This window comes from Mastomys coucha, unplaced genomic scaffold (assembly GCF_008632895.1).
Source record: "Mastomys coucha isolate ucsf_1 unplaced genomic scaffold, UCSF_Mcou_1 pScaffold13, whole genome shotgun sequence".
In the NCBI taxonomy this organism is placed as follows: Eukaryota; Metazoa; Chordata; class Mammalia; order Rodentia; family Muridae; genus Mastomys; species Mastomys coucha.
The window spans coordinates 63,421,673-63,436,940 of NW_022196895.1; the positions used below are offsets into that span (position 1 = coordinate 63,421,673).

The 15,268-nt window shown below is 43.4% G+C and overlaps 1 protein-coding gene across 7 annotated transcripts in view; it reads right to left on the reverse strand.

Annotated features, from left to right (window-relative positions):
• Spire1 (spire type actin nucleation factor 1) overlaps positions 1-15,268 on the reverse strand; it is a 126,617-nt gene that overhangs the window by 4,732 nt on the left and 106,617 nt on the right. For 3 of the 7 annotated variants that reach the window (XM_031365935.1, XM_031365934.1, XM_031365933.1), the window contains 7 exons: positions 13,046-13,136; positions 10,620-10,762; positions 8,303-8,476; positions 4,520-4,657; positions 3,891-3,961; positions 2,468-2,495; positions 2,243-2,379 (listed from right to left, as the gene is read on the reverse strand). In XM_031365935.1, coding sequence (XP_031221795.1) covers positions 2,243-2,379; positions 2,468-2,495; positions 3,891-3,961; positions 4,520-4,657; positions 8,303-8,476; positions 10,620-10,762; positions 13,046-13,136 — 782 coding nt within the window. Of the gene's footprint in view, positions 1-2,242; positions 2,380-2,467; positions 2,496-3,890; positions 3,962-4,519; positions 4,658-5,333; positions 5,424-8,302; positions 8,477-10,619; positions 10,763-13,045; positions 13,137-15,268 lie in introns of all 7 variants that reach the window. The other 4 variants (XM_031365938.1, XM_031365940.1, XM_031365937.1 and 1 more) reach the window with 2 other exon arrangements.

Below are 15,268 nucleotides of genomic sequence, written 5' to 3' on the forward strand. Positions count from 1 at the left end.
AAATCCGCCTGCCTCTGCCTCCCAAGTGCTGGGATTAAAGGCGTGCGCCACCACCGCCCGGCAAGTGTCTTATTCTTAAAAAACACTTTTCGCCATGCTATGTGTTATGCTCTTGTTCAGCATGATCACTTCTCCCCAATCATTCTCTTAGAGTGACTGGATAGGTAGATCCAGAGCTGAATTATAATCATGTTTTCAAGGCTGTTTGAGGTAATTAAACTGGGGATCATCTAACTCATTACTATACCAATTAACTATTTCACAAAGGGGAAAGCAAAAAGGAAGACATAGGAGGTTCAAAGTCATCACTGAATAGAGCACTGTCCCATGCTCACCATGGCTACCTAAGTGCCTGGAGATCCAGTAAAGATCCAACGCTTCACGGATCCAGGTTATGTATTCATGCATAAGGCTTTCTCACCCCAGAGCCAGGGATCTCTTGGCCCAGCCAGCATGTAGCCTGAGTGCACCTTCCCTTTCTGTTAAGAACAACACTGCTACGACTGGAGAGATGGCTTTGGGGTTACAAGCACTGAGTGCTCTTCCAGAGGTCCTGAGTTCAAATCCCAGCAACCACATGGTGGCTCACAACCATCTGTAATGAGGTCCAATGCCCTCTGTAGGTATGTCTGAAGATAGCTACAGTGTACTCACATACATAAAATAAATTAAAAAGAAGGACTTTTTTTGGCTGTTGCTTTGTTTGGTGGATAGGCTCTCAGAAAACCTAGACTGCCCTCATTATGTATCTGAAGATGAACTGTAATTTATTTTTTAAGATTTCTTTTCTTTTCTTTTCTTTTTTGGTTTTCCAAGACAGGGTTTCTCTGTATAGCCCTAGCTGTCCTAGAACTCACTCTATAGACCAGGCTGGCCTCAAACTCAGAAATCCGCTTGCCTCTGCCTCCGAAGTGCTGGGATTAAAGGTGTGCACCACCATGCCCAGCAAGATTTATTTTCTTATGTGTATGAGTATTTTGCCTTCATGTATGTATACAGTGCCTGTACAGGCCAGAATAGCACCAAAACCTCTAGACCTAGAATTATAGTTGCAAGGCTCGTGTCAATGCCGGGTACTGAACTTAGGTCCTCTGTAAGCCCCCAGGGATCGTCAGCTGATATAGGTCCAAAGGGCAAAGCAAGCAGAGACTACTGACAGTGTGTGTGTGTGTGTGTGTGTGTGTGTGTGTGTGTCTGCAAGTCCTGTGAGTATGTATGGTAGTGATCACACACTGGGACCAGCTGCATGGAAGCACATCAAGTTTATTTGGGGTGATTTAAAGCTTATATAGTTCTGGGGATGGAAGGCATTATGAGTATCCAGTAGGCCACTGGTTGAAGGCTTAAGATACTGAGGTGGCCTCATTAACATGAGGAAGCGTTTCAGGAATCCTGGGTGCTAGCTGGACTGGTTCTAATCTGGAGATAGGAAGTTGAACTTGTCATCTAATTAAGGCTAAGTAATGTTCCACAGGTAGAGGTGTGTGTGTGTCTCTCTCTGTGTGTGTGTGTGTGTGTGTGTTAACTCCCCAGATAAAGTCAGAGAAGGAGAAGCCCTTTTGGTAAAGACAGCTATTTTGTGCCATTTTGTGTCACGCCCAGAAGGCTATCTGGACAATGATAGACTTCAATCTTAATTAGCAGGGCAACAAGAGTAGCAAATGCTCTTAACCAATGAACCATCTCTTCAATCCCAGTGACGTTCTTTCCAATCTTTCTGTCTCCCTCTCCCAACTGTTGGGATCACAGGCATGGCTCTTTTAGCCTAAAAGTCAGTTTTAAAAATGTCTTTGAAAAAGTATAAAGATTATTTCAAAATCTAATTAAAACAAAACTATACTAAAATAATTTTTTTTTAAAAAAAGATTTATTTATTTATTAAATGTAAGTACACTGTAGCTGTCTTTAGACACTCCAGAAGAGGGCGTCAGATCTTGTTACCGGTGGTTGTGAGCCACCATGTGGTTGCTGGGATTTGTACTCTGGACCTTCAAAAGAGCAGTTGGTGCTTTTAACCACTGAGCCATCTCTCCAGCCCTAAAATAACTTTTAAGTAAGTAGCCTTTATCACCTGAAAAGTACCTTGGGAACCTCTGAAGAACTGTGCCAGACTAAAACTTAAAACCAATGAACCAGCAATGTGCCCTGACCCAAACCCTAGCCCTGGTCATAACCACCCTAACCCCAAGTGTTCTTTCTTCAAGAACACTTCTTTTCTTCAAGACCCAGGTCCCCTACTCACCTGGCGATACTTCGAAGTGGCCGATGGTGGCCAGTGGAAGGTTTTTCTGACTTCGAAAAACTTTCCCCCCTTTGCAAGGCAGAAGGTCCCAAAGAGAAGATCGGTAGAGTGGAGTATGGCTTGGAAGGCAGCCGCATCTGTTATCCCAAATGAGAAAGAAAATGAGCTCACGATGAGCAGAGGCAGTAGACAGATGCATTGGTAATTTCATTGAGTTAAGCTTACCTTTTTGCAACACTGTGAGCACACGGGCCTGTGTACAAAACAAGACGTGTTACTTGCTGGGAATAGTGGATGGAAGTGAAGCCAGGGTTACAGGGCTATGTATGCACTGTCAGAATGTAATAACACAAGTGTACACTGCCAAAGAGACAGTCTATACAATTTAGCTATTACACTGCCTCAGAAAAACAGGATTGGCTAGCTAGACAGTGGTGATGCACACCTTTAATGGCAACACTCTGGAGGCAGAGGCAGGTGGATCTCTGTGAGTTCAAGGCCAGCCTGTGCTACAGAGTGAATTCCAGGGCAGACAGGTCTACACAAAGAAACCCAGTCTTCAAAAACCAAACCAAACAACAACAACAACAACAAACAACCCAGGATCAGCCATGTATGGTGTGGCTCATGCCTGAAATCCCAGTGCTTGGGAAGCTGAGAGGGAAGCTGCTGAGGTTTTGAGGCCAACTGCAGCCTCACAGTAGCTCCAGGCCATCTTCAACTACAATATGATCTATCTTAAAGACAAATGACTGAAAAAGGGGGTAGGGTGGTCTGGAGAGATGGCCCAGCTCTTAAGAGTACTTCCTACTCTCCCGAAGGAAGGACCTGAGTTCAGTTCCCTGCACCCATATTAAGAGGCTCACTGTGGACTATAACTCCAGATCCAAGGGATCCATGCCTCTGGCCTCCGTGGCACCTGCACTATGGGGGTTCACTCACAGAGTACACATCCATGCAGCTAAGTAAGAATAATATAAAGAAATCTTGTTTTTGTTGTTTTGAGACAGTCTTACTAAGTAGACCTGCCTGAACTTACCAGGCTGGCCTTGAACTCACAGATCACTTCCTATCTTTGAATATTGAGATTAAACCCTGTGCCACCACACTACCTAAAAATTAACCTCAAAATAACAACAGTAACAACAAACAACCAGACAAACAAATAAAGAGGATCAACTCTCATGTGGAATTTTATTAGTATATCCAGGGATCATATGATAACCATGGCTGGTTTTGTTTTTGTTCTGTTCAAGGATGACAGAGTCATTTTGCTTATATAAAAGAAACAAAGCAGGCACGGTGGTATGTACCTGTATTCCAGCATTTGGGAAGTAGAGGCAGGAGGATCAGGAACTGAAGACCACCCAAAGCTATGGACTGAGTTTCATGCCAGTGGCCACATGAAATCTCCTTTCAATAACAACAACAATAACAAAGAAGAAAGAAGTAGTAACATGCAGACTAACATTTTCCCATGTTCAAGTGTTAGAAACCACTGTGCCAAGCTGGTAAGGAGGCCCAGAGCAGAGGCCCAGAGCAAAGCCACAGAGCAGGCCACCTCTAACACTCCCAATGGGGAAAAGATGAAACCAACAAGGCAAGTGCATCTCTGTGCTATCGGACTCCCCAGTGACAAAACCCTTACCTCTTACAGAACTGACAGGTGTAAGACCAGGTGAAGAAGGAAAACCTCCGGGTTCGGCAACAGAAGCAGAGCTAAAAAATACAAAGTTAAAGGAGAAGAGAGGTGGGGCCACTGCTTGCAGGATCGCAGGCTAGACCCACCTCTTGGTCATTTAGGGATGTTCCAGGTACATTTGCAGAAAGATGAGGACAAGGAAGAGAAGCCCTGGCTTTATGCTTGGCTCGGACACTTATAATCCAGCTCTATGTTTAATGACAGTTCAAAAGTAACAAAAGGTCAAAGTTTTCAAGCATCTCGTGGTCTTAGGACCAATTCTGAGGAAAAATAACTCCTGCTTTTCAGGCACACTTTCTTTCCTGATCTTTTAAAAGTACAACTCAAGTGTGCGTGCCTTTAGGAAGCCACATACTATCTTTTAGGGTGGTTTTTAAGCTTTCCACTAATTTTGCCAAGGGAGAAACAAAAATCCCCTCTTGTAAATGAGGAAGAACAAGGATCAGCCTACATATAAATAGCTCGCCCCTGGCACTCCAAAAGTCCTGTACCACCTGGCTGGCACACAGGTCTCTTACACAGCCTGTGATGGGGCTGGCCATTCTTACACAGGTCAATGGACTAAGCAGTTCTACCTTTCCTTTTTTCAGGGCAGTGTAGACATCCTTATACTGTTGGTACTTTTCCAGCTCTGCTTTCACCAGGACCTGACGGATGTGCATCACTTCCTCCACAGTCAGAGCGAGGCATTCCACTGGGTAGCAGAATTCCTCCTGCAATTCAAAGTTCCTCATGAGTAAGGAGCGCCAGCCCTGCTCTGGAGCTGCCACGCTCCCTTCAAATCAGACACCTGGTTAGTAGCTTCAGAGGACAGGATCCCCATGATCACTGGGACAGAGCTGGCTCCATCTGGGGACCACATCACTCCTAAGTGCACTGAAGAAAACAGGACCTTGACCTGGGTGAAACATTGTAGTCTACTGCAGTTTCTAATGAACCGGGAGTTCTTCACAGTAAGTCGGGCATTTTGCCTTCAGCAGAGTTGAAATCTTGAGGAAGCATTGTCATTCTAAACCACTTTTGTGTCACAGATGATTATGCAAATGTGCTGTGAGCTACACACTATTGGAAATGCAGCAAATCCACAAGTTTGGTCCTGTTTTCAAAACTGCAGGATTTCGTGTGTGGTACCCAGAATAGCCAAGAGAAGGTGGTTAGTACTTTATGTGGGGAAGCACTACAGAGGGAGTGATCAGTTACATCAGCACACTTTCAAAAATCCCTAAAGCCTTGAGTGGGATCATATAACAGGAAGTGGGAGGTGGAACAGTTTCCTCTGAAGCCCATCTCTCCAGCCGCCCCAGGTCTTTTCAACTGAATGCGCAGACTGAGACAGAGCCTTGCATGATAAATATTTATGTTGGCTTCTTATGTTAATGGCTTCCTTACAAACAGCTGTGAAAAATGTTGATGTAACTGATCCTCTGAATAAGAGCCTCGAACCATCCGTTCTCCATCTGGTGCTGTTGATTGGAGGATCTAAGAGAAAGACAGAACAGCCCCATGCACTCAGGCCCTGCCAGGCTTCAAGGGGCCATTGTGGTGTATTGACACTGAAACTCAATGTTCTCAGCACACACATTACAATTCACTCCCACACACCACAGCACTGCTCCCAGGCATTCTGGAACCAAACAAGCCAAATGAGAAGCACATGACCATGGGGCAGTCAGTTTGTAGAGTTTTTAACATTCAGTTCTGTCTTTCAATCAGAGAGAAATACAAGTAAAACTAGGTTGCAAACTTGACAAACATTAGCATTTACTAAAAAAAGAAAGGTAGTCGGCTAACTTTGTTTCAATTCAATACAGAATCCGCTTACGATGACTTGAGGAAGGCTGGGCTTGCCTTACACAACTTCAGAAGGAACGAACCATGCCGCTGAGTTGTTAAGAGGGGCTTCTCGCTGCTGAAGAACACTGTGTCATTTACTTTAAGACGCCAACAGTGGGCATTCAAAAAGAGATGCCCATCTCACAGTTTCTCATTTAGTGGGAACAGCTTTCAGAGATGACAGTTAAGCAGTATGCTCAATATGTATTTGCTTGTTTAACCAAGAGAACAGAGTCATGTCATCTTTAATTAGGCCATCTAAGTGGGCTAGTTAATAAGCAATGTTGGCTGAACATGGTCATATGATTTTTCTACTTTAACTTTTGTAGAAGTTTTTCTACCAGTATTTAATAAAAGGTGGCTGACAGCTAAGTACAACAAAACTGATAAACTGCACCAAATACTGTACTAATCTAACCAACCAACCAAATCTAAGTGTTTAGATCCCTGGTGTTTTTACTTGGGGACAGAGCCATGGAACAAGCTGACAGCTGTGTTCCGTCCTCTGCAGTCTAAATCACAAGACAGTTTCCTTTGTCAAGTGCAACCTCAACTTCCGGCTCTGAACCATTTTAAACCTATACTGCACAGAACCTTGTAAGAAATCACTAAGTATGCTCATTTTCTTATTACTTTTAGAATTTTCATTTATACTATCCCTTAATAAAATGATTTCCATCAGGTCAAATGCTAATGTTTTAATTCTGGAGCTTGCCCAAGGACAACAAGACTTTAATGCAACATGAAATAAAAAGATAAATTGTGACTAGAATAGTTTCAATTATTTTTCCAATTGACAAGAATATTCAAGAGAGTGCCTTGTCCACCGTGACCCTGTACTGTCTCCTGTTATGGGTTCAGTGGGTTGGGCTATGCCGGCCAGCCTGACACCATCACCCCTGGAGCTCTATGTCCCAAAGTAACTCACAATGTGGGGGGAAAGCAGCAAAGGCAGTGACAACGGGGGCAGTTATGCCATAGCTTATTTACATGCTTACAAGCTGAGTTTTACTGAATATTCTGGCTATATCTTAATCAGATAAAAAGTCAGAATGAGGCAGCACAGAAATCAGAGAGCAGAATGTGAAACTCTGATTATTAGTTACTGGGCCACAGAGAAATGAGCTAGATCAATGGATGGATGGATCTATCTATCTATCTATCTATCTATCTATCTATCTATCTATCTATCTACCTACCTACCTACCTACCTACCTACCTATCTCTCTCTCTCTCTCTACATATCAACATGCAGGCATGGGGCACAAGGATACCACAGTATCCAGATGTGGACAGATCACTTGTGGTTCTTTTCTTACACCATCTGGGCCCTCGGGGATTGAACTCAGCCTGTCAGGCTTGGTAGGCAACAAATGCCTTAACCCGCTAGGCTACCCTGCAGGCTTCAAAAACAGATATGTTTCACATAATGGCTTCAGTTAGAAGGAAGCTTCACATTCCAATCGTAAATATTTAAAAGCCATCCAAAGGGAGGGCAATTTAAATTGAAATTTTGACTTATATTTAATCATTCCTTCATATTAAACTTTAAAACTCAAAGTGAATTTGTTTTTTGCTTAAAACAGTCTTTGGACTTCATGTAGATATTTCTGTTTGAGGGTGTTCATAATAAAATGTCAACAAGTACCAGTAAGAGGAATTAAGAGACCCACCCATTTTGTCTACAGAGGTAATCTAAAGTTAGGTGGGGAGTGTCAGACAGAAAATGAGACACAGAGATTTCATGACAAAAGACAGTTAGGATCAGGCTCACTGTGCCTTCTGTCTTTTACACTTGGATGAGTAAAGATGAGTAAAAAGCGCCCCCGCTGGTCATCTGTCTGTCCACAGCTTGTTCTAGAACACAGATCCGTGAAGAGCCAGGTCCCTGTGCTCTGCCACTGGGGAATGAGTGGGGGATTTAATGTGATCTTTTCAAATGATAGTAACATTTATTATTCTGTGAGGAAAAAAATCCCAAAAAAGTAATGAGAAATAGTAAAAAATGTTTGGAATAACTACCAGTAAAAAGACAAGTCACTTCTCTCTCTGGAGAAGCAGTACTCTGAAGAGGCGGGCTACTGGGCCATAGAGCTGCCTATGAAGTGTGGAGGAAACATCAGGGACAGACATGTCCCTCTGTAGGTTTGGCAGACTGTCCATCATGGCTGCTTGGCAGCAAGGGGCTGGTCTGCCAGCTGGCAAGTGAATAAACCCTTCCCAAAACCCCACTGGAGGGAGAGCATGAGTCAGGAGGAAGCAATGCCCTGCTGACAGGGAGCCATTCCCAGACACCAACACCCACAGGCTCTCTAGCTGATGCTGCATTTTGAGTTTGTTGTCCTTTCAGCTATTTTCTTCTGCAAAGAGATCACAGCATGATCTATGCATCCTATACAAGATTGGAATCAGCAACCAAAAGCAAAGTGCTCATCTGAGCTGTTAATTCTTGCAGAGTGTAGTAGCTGAGGTATCACTGTCAGACAGCGTAAAGGAATCCCCAGAACCAGCAGAAAGAGGCCAACCTTTGAGGGGTTCCACCTGCTGGTAAAAGCTCTCTCAAATAGATAATACATAGCCCCTGCTACCCCAAACATGGCTGCTTCAAAAGGATGAGAGCTCAGCAGAGAAGCTGTTTGTATGGTAGAGAAAAGCGGTCGGAAAGGCGTCCTTGGCCATACACTGGTTATCCTAGGAACCTGAACAATGGAAGGGAAAAAGAAAACAGCAGGGGAAGAAACGGAGAAAATGCTGAACAAGTGACCTGCACACAGCAATTACAGACTGAAAGAAAAACACAACAAAGCAAAACAGAAACCACAGGATGCCAGTGGTCCATGGCAACATCCCACTCATTCCACCAGCCAGGATCAAGCAGTAAGCCATGCCCTGAGGTCACACAGCAGAGACACTCAGGGCTGCTCTAACTTGCTCAGTGAGCACTGATTCTCCCATGAGGCTGACATGCAGGGTCCAAAGCCCACTTGCCGTGCCTGGGAAGGTCCTTAAAGACAACTGTTTTTCACTTGAATGGGCAATCAACATCAATAATTGACCAAATAATAAAAAAGCATTTAACATAATAAAATGTATTAACTGCAATAACATCCTGACATTTTTGGTTGGAGGGATGGATGTGAAACTATTCCTATCTATGCTGCAGAGCACAGTTACAGTTTCCCATGACATCCTATAAGAACTGCACTGTCAGAGACTTTCACAAATTCACCAAGCTACTAATGAGACATTACTAGTGAGAAAATCCATTGTATGCAGAAGGCTTGCTTTCTCTCAGCTGGTGCCCCTGTGCACTTGAGGGAGCTGCCCCAGCAAGACTTCCTTCCCCGCCCTTTAACCTGCACTAGCTGTGTGGCCCAGGGCTCCTTTCTCTGCTGCCTGTTCCCAAGACCCTTCTCAGTGACTCCAAATAAGTTTCTTTGTTTTCTCCCCCTTCTCCACAAAGATAGCTCATAATCTGACCAAGCGCACCCCATAGTTCACCAGCAAACAGTCTTTGTGTGCACTGCATGTGGCTGATGATCTTGGCATTGCTCATTATTAGCTCAAACTACTTTGTAGAAATCTATAGCTCCTTTATGCTGATCTCTCTCTCTCTTCCTCCCTTCCCCCCAGCCCTCAGACAGGGTCTCATGGAACCTAGGAGGCCAGCTTCAAACTTATTATGTAGCCAAGGGTGACTTTGAACTTCTGATTTTCATTGCCTCAGCTTCCCAAGTGTTGGAATTACAGGTGTGCACCACCACATCCAGCTATGTAAGTGGGTAATAACTTATCCATTTTTGGCTAACAGAGTTTGGATTTTTAAAGTCTAAGCTTATTGTGCTGAGTTATTTTATAGCTGGTAGGCCATTAACAAGGCTCATTTCACCAAAGAGCAGTTTCTATTTTTGAAACAAATTCATACTCTGTAGCCCAGGTTGGCCTGGAGCTTGTGGTGACCCTCTACATGTTAGGAGTACCACGTACAACACTAAGTTAGGCAAGAACAGGGGCTCAGTGACTACGTAGTAGTTAGAAAAATCTCATTAAATTCTTTAACAGAATCATTTTGGAGTAGAGGTGACAGCAAATGTCAGCATTCTAAGCTCTGTTCATACTTCCTGTCTACACTGACAACTGTGTCCCCTCCTTGAAGGACAGACATCTCTTGCTGCCTCATTTGAACCACTTATTACAGGTAAAGATGGAGCTGTAAGCATGTTCATGTGGTTTTCATTCTGAGTATTTGAAAGGAAACATTAGCTATTAGACTGTGGGTAGAATGTTGGTAGACACCTTGCATCCGGCTGTGCTTTGGAAGCTCATGAGGGAAACCAAAAGGAAATTCTGCAGACTTCTTCGGGTTGCTAGATCAATAAACTCTTTTTTCTTTGTGTGCTACCCTACTGTAAGGAGCAATTAGAAGTCGTTAAGCAGCTCACATAATAGCTCTGTCCCTGCATTATAAACACACTAGAAAACAACTTACAATGGTTATGTATGGTCAAAACTCTTCTGTTTTGCTCAGATAAAATAATTTACTAATAATTAATCTAGTCAGACTATGCTAAGACCATTTTGACAATTTTAAGTGGATTAATATCCTCTAAGAGAAAGAAAACATTTCTTTAATAATAACTCACCAATAAAGCCTTTGAAAATGAGTACTCAAAATAAATCCCAGACTGGTCCCGTGCAGCCCGAGCCCATCCCTCTAGATGTTAAGCAGAGAGATGTTGAAGTCCATGGGAACCTGTGCAGGCATTCCCCTCGTATTTGGAAAACAGGCTTGCTGCCTCCCTGTGCGTCCCGGCTCAGTCCCTCTCCTCCTTTGGTACTTACAAGAGACCGTGAGCTCTGCCTGGATGGTGGCAGGAACTGCCTCACGTTCGTAGGCGTTTCCTTCTCAATGGAGTGGCGCCTCTGCGGTGGTTGCCTTCTCTCTGGCTGGGGTGTTGACGAGATGGGTAAGAATTTTGGAGGCTCTAAAGATTTAACCAAATAAATGAACTCTGTTACAAGATAGAGTCTTGGATTCTGAATTTCCTAACAGACAGCCTTTTGCACTGTGCAATGACACTGTATTCGGATGAAGAACTTATTTCAGAAGAAAGCTATTTTAAGGTGGCAGCTCAGGAGACACAGACAGAACTGTTCCAAATATTGTTTGAAAGATAAACTTGCTATAGAAACAGCAAGGAAAATGGGGAGGGGAGAGTTCTATTCAAGCTCACACTAGAACACACTGCAATTAGCCTTAAGGTGTGTGTGTGCAGATGCCCCCTCGTGCTACTTCCATAGCTCTTCAACTGAGCTCTCTATTCCTCCTTTAAAACACAGGAATACTTACATTTTGCATGGCCCAAAAGAAACCCACACTATCTCAAAATTCTTTTACATTCTTGGGCCTGCTAAGCAATCCAGAATAACCTTTAGCATGAGTGATTCTGGACTCAGTACGTGAAAGCACACAGATGTTAGAAATAAGCTATGCAGTCATAGCTTTATTTAGCACTTCCTCTTACTCTACTTGCAAAGCAGGGCTGCTTCATGCAGTGGGGAGGAAGGAGAGAAGCAACACCGTTAAATGGGATCCATGTCTTTGGATCAACTCACGAAGGCAAGCTACTAAGGCAAACAAAAGACTAAAAGTAATTTCCAGTCAAGAGATTTTACTGAAATTCATCACACAATTTGATGAGTACTCTAGAATATTTATTTACTTATTCATTCATTTGGAAACAGGATCTCATGCAGTCCAGGCTGGCCTCAAAGTTACTACATGGCTGAGAATGACCTCAAACTACTGATCTGATCCTATTAACTCTACCTCCCAAGTGTTCAGATTCTAAGCTTGTACCACCATACCTGGTTTTATTCAGTGTCAGTTCAGATCTAAGCCTTCGTGCAGATGAGGCAGTCATCACTCTTCACCTGAGCTAAAGCTCCAGCTCTGGCCTCTGCAACGTGCAATGGGCCTGGCCGAGCACTGATCACAGGTAATAACCAGAGCCGACTCCTACTGACTTCATTGTTTTCATTTAGTGTGTGCGTGCGCGTGCGTATGTGTGTTATATGATATGAACACAGATGTGCACTGAGATAGTGTGTGTGTGTTATATGATATGAACACAGATGTGCACTGAGATAGTGTGTGTGTGTGTTATGTGATATGAACACAGATGTGCACTGAGATAGTATGTGTGTGTTATGTGATATGAATACAGATGTGCACTGCGACAGTCAGTTCTCCCCTTCTACTATGGGATCTATGGAAAGAACTCAGGTTGTCATGCTTGCGTGACAAGTGCTTTTACCCTCTGAGTCATCTTGTCTGCCCCGCCCCCTACACTGTTTTTTATATAGTCTGTTTAAGTAACTGAAATGTTATGTAATTCCAGCACTTGGGAAGAGGGGTCAGGGAGATCAAGAATTCAAGGCCAGACTTAGCTATATATAAGTTCAGCCCGCCCTGCAGTACATGAGACTGTTTTGAAAGAATATGGAAAATCAAGCCAACATTCTAAGAATATCTTACATTTTTTGTTTCTATTTTATGTGTATAAATATTTTGTCCAATGGGTCATATTTACACAGTGTGTGTGTCCCTGATGCCTAAGGGGGCCAGAAGAGAGAGTTACAGATGATTCTAAGCAGCTATATGGGTGTTGAGAACCTAAACTAGGTTCTCTGCAAGAGCAGCAAGTGTTCTTAACTACTGAGCCATCTCTCCAGCTCCCAAGAATGTCTTAATATTCAATGAATTAATTTGTAACCCTTCATAATTACAATACTAAAGGCCTTCAGAAATCTCTTAGTTTTAGACACTGTATTCACAACCACTACCCAATAGGTATAAACTGTTTTCACTACCTATACATGTATTGGGCATGGCTGTATGTATATGGTCAGGTAGGGAACAAATGTGGTTATTTAGTGCTTCTGAGCTTAAATTCAGACTAGGAGGTCATTAATCTAAAAAGTGTGCATGCATTTACACTGCTGAATTATCTATATGGTTGAGATAGATAGATAGATAGATAGATAGATAGATAGATAGATAGATAGATGATAGATAGATAGGTAGATAGACTGACAGACAGAGAGACAGACAGACAGACAGATATAGATGTGCCTGATCGAGTTAAGAGAAGACACCTGACCCTGTCTGCTCTCGACACTAAAGGGTTAGCTTTATCTATCCCAAATGATGAGTGAACTATGGGGTTCTCGCTCTCAGTCACGTGCTTTATACAGTGTGCACTCACTCTTCCTGGAGCACATGGCCTCCAGTACTGGATCCTCATAGAGGGAGGGAGATGCACTGCTGCTGCTGGTTGACTTGTGCAGAGTTTCCTCCTGAAAAAGGCAAATTCATGAGCTTCAGGTTAATAGCATCCTAGTAAACAGATAGTTTAACATGAGACACCAAAGTACAATGTCAAAGGCTCAAAACAAACTAGAAGGAGTCTAAAATTAGGGATGGGCTTATGTCCTCACTTTGCCTAGTTAAAAGTGATGGGACAGGGCTGGAGAGGTCCAGCCTGTAAGCAGCATTCCTCATGATCTCAGCTTTGCTTCCTGCCTTCAGGTTCCTGCCTTGAGTGCTAACCCTGAATTCCCTCAACGGTGAACTGTAACCTATGGGCTGAAATAAACACATGAGCATGGTGTTTACCATAGCAACAGGAAAGAAGAGCTTTATCCACTGGGCCCCAGCCTCAACACTTGCTTTTAAGATGGAAAATGAACTTCCCAGTGTTCCCTATGGTCCTGAAGGATGAGGTGCTGGTGTTGGGTGGACTTAGCTGCAGTTCCAATTCCATTCCTAGCTATTGGACATGTACTTCTCTGTGAATCTGATATAAAAATATGTCTTGATGCTTAAAAACAAGGGATCTAGAAGGTCCTCAAGATAGGAGAAATGTTCAGATAAACTGAAAAGCAAGTGGGTAGGGAAGGAGAAGGAAGAGGAGGGGGAAGAGGAGGAGGAAGAAGAAGAAGAGGGGAGGAAGAAGGGGAGGAGGAGGAAGAGGAAGAGGAGGAAGAGGAGGAGGAGGAGAGGGGATAGAAGGATAGTTCATTGTACAGACACAGACACAGTCAGGATCAGAGGTCTGAGGAGGATGTGTGCATGAGTCTAGTGAGGAGAACTAGATGAGCACTCCAGGGAACAACAAGACCAATTGACATCACACAGAAGCATGGGAAGTGCCCTGTCGGGCTGACACATGCACCCAATCAGTACTGAGGTGTCCCTGGCCCTTCTAGTCAACCTCTGAACTCTGTGGTGTCTGGCTGCACAGCCTAAGGCACTGCTGAGCAAACGTGCATCTCATCAGGCACGCTTTTAATTCCCTATTTAAATTACAAGTAGTAGGTGTGAATGGCATCACTCTTCTGCCTCTGCATGTGGCACTTACTAAAGCCAATCAATAATGGAAACTTTGACTAGAAAAAAACTGAAGGGAAAAAGAAGAGTGAAAGAATACATGAAGGAGGAAACAAACTTTACCATAAAAAGTCAAGAGTTGGCTACGTGATATGGGGAACACCCTGCTTTGCTCTTATGGCCATTATTAGGAAACAAATATGATCAAGCAAATCATTGTTTTAGGGTATCCTTTAAAAAGGCTGTAAAGGCTGCAGATGTATCCAGTCACGACACTGTAGTAGTAATGCTGCAGCGTGTGATAGGGTTGGGGGATACTGAAGGATACAAATTCCCAGGAGCTGTAGATAAGGGGATGGGCAAAGGAATTCAGTGAGGGGCCTGTCATATTTTCATTGTCCTATTTGGTACCCCCTGTGACTGACAATGAAGGGTCCTTAATTTAATTATAACCTATTTAAATAAAAATTTAGCTACAAGGAACACTGTACCAGATAGCAGGAGCTCCACTTAGATGACACTAAGCTAAATGCTTTTACAATTTAAATTGTCCTTATAAAAGTTGTAAAAAGTTATTTAAATCCTTGATATCTCCTGCTGGGTCATAGAACCTAGGGATCAAGGTAGAGACAGAAGTGGGAATCAGCAGGCAATGATATGTCAAGGGTTAGGTGCTGTGCTGTCTAGTTTTCAGTCAATTTAATGCAAGCTAGGGTTGTTTGGGAAGAAGGAATTTTAACTGAGAAAATGCCTTCATAGAACTGGGCTGTAGGCAAGTCTACAGGTCATTTCCTTGACTGATGTGAAGATGGCCCAGCTTTCTGCAGGTGGTGTCAGCCACGGGATAGCAGTCCTGGGTGCCATAGACAAGCAGGCTGAACAAGCCATGGTGGGCAAGCCAGCAGGTGGTACCTCTCCATGGCCTCTGCATCTCCTGCCTTCAGGTTCCTGACTTCCATCAGTGATGGGCTGTGTTGTGAACTATAGGCTAAACAAACCATTCCTCTCACAAGCTACTTTTGGTCTTTTTTTTTAGCTGTACTACAGAGCAATTGTGATAAAAACTGCATGGTATTGGTACAGTGACAGGCAGGTTGAT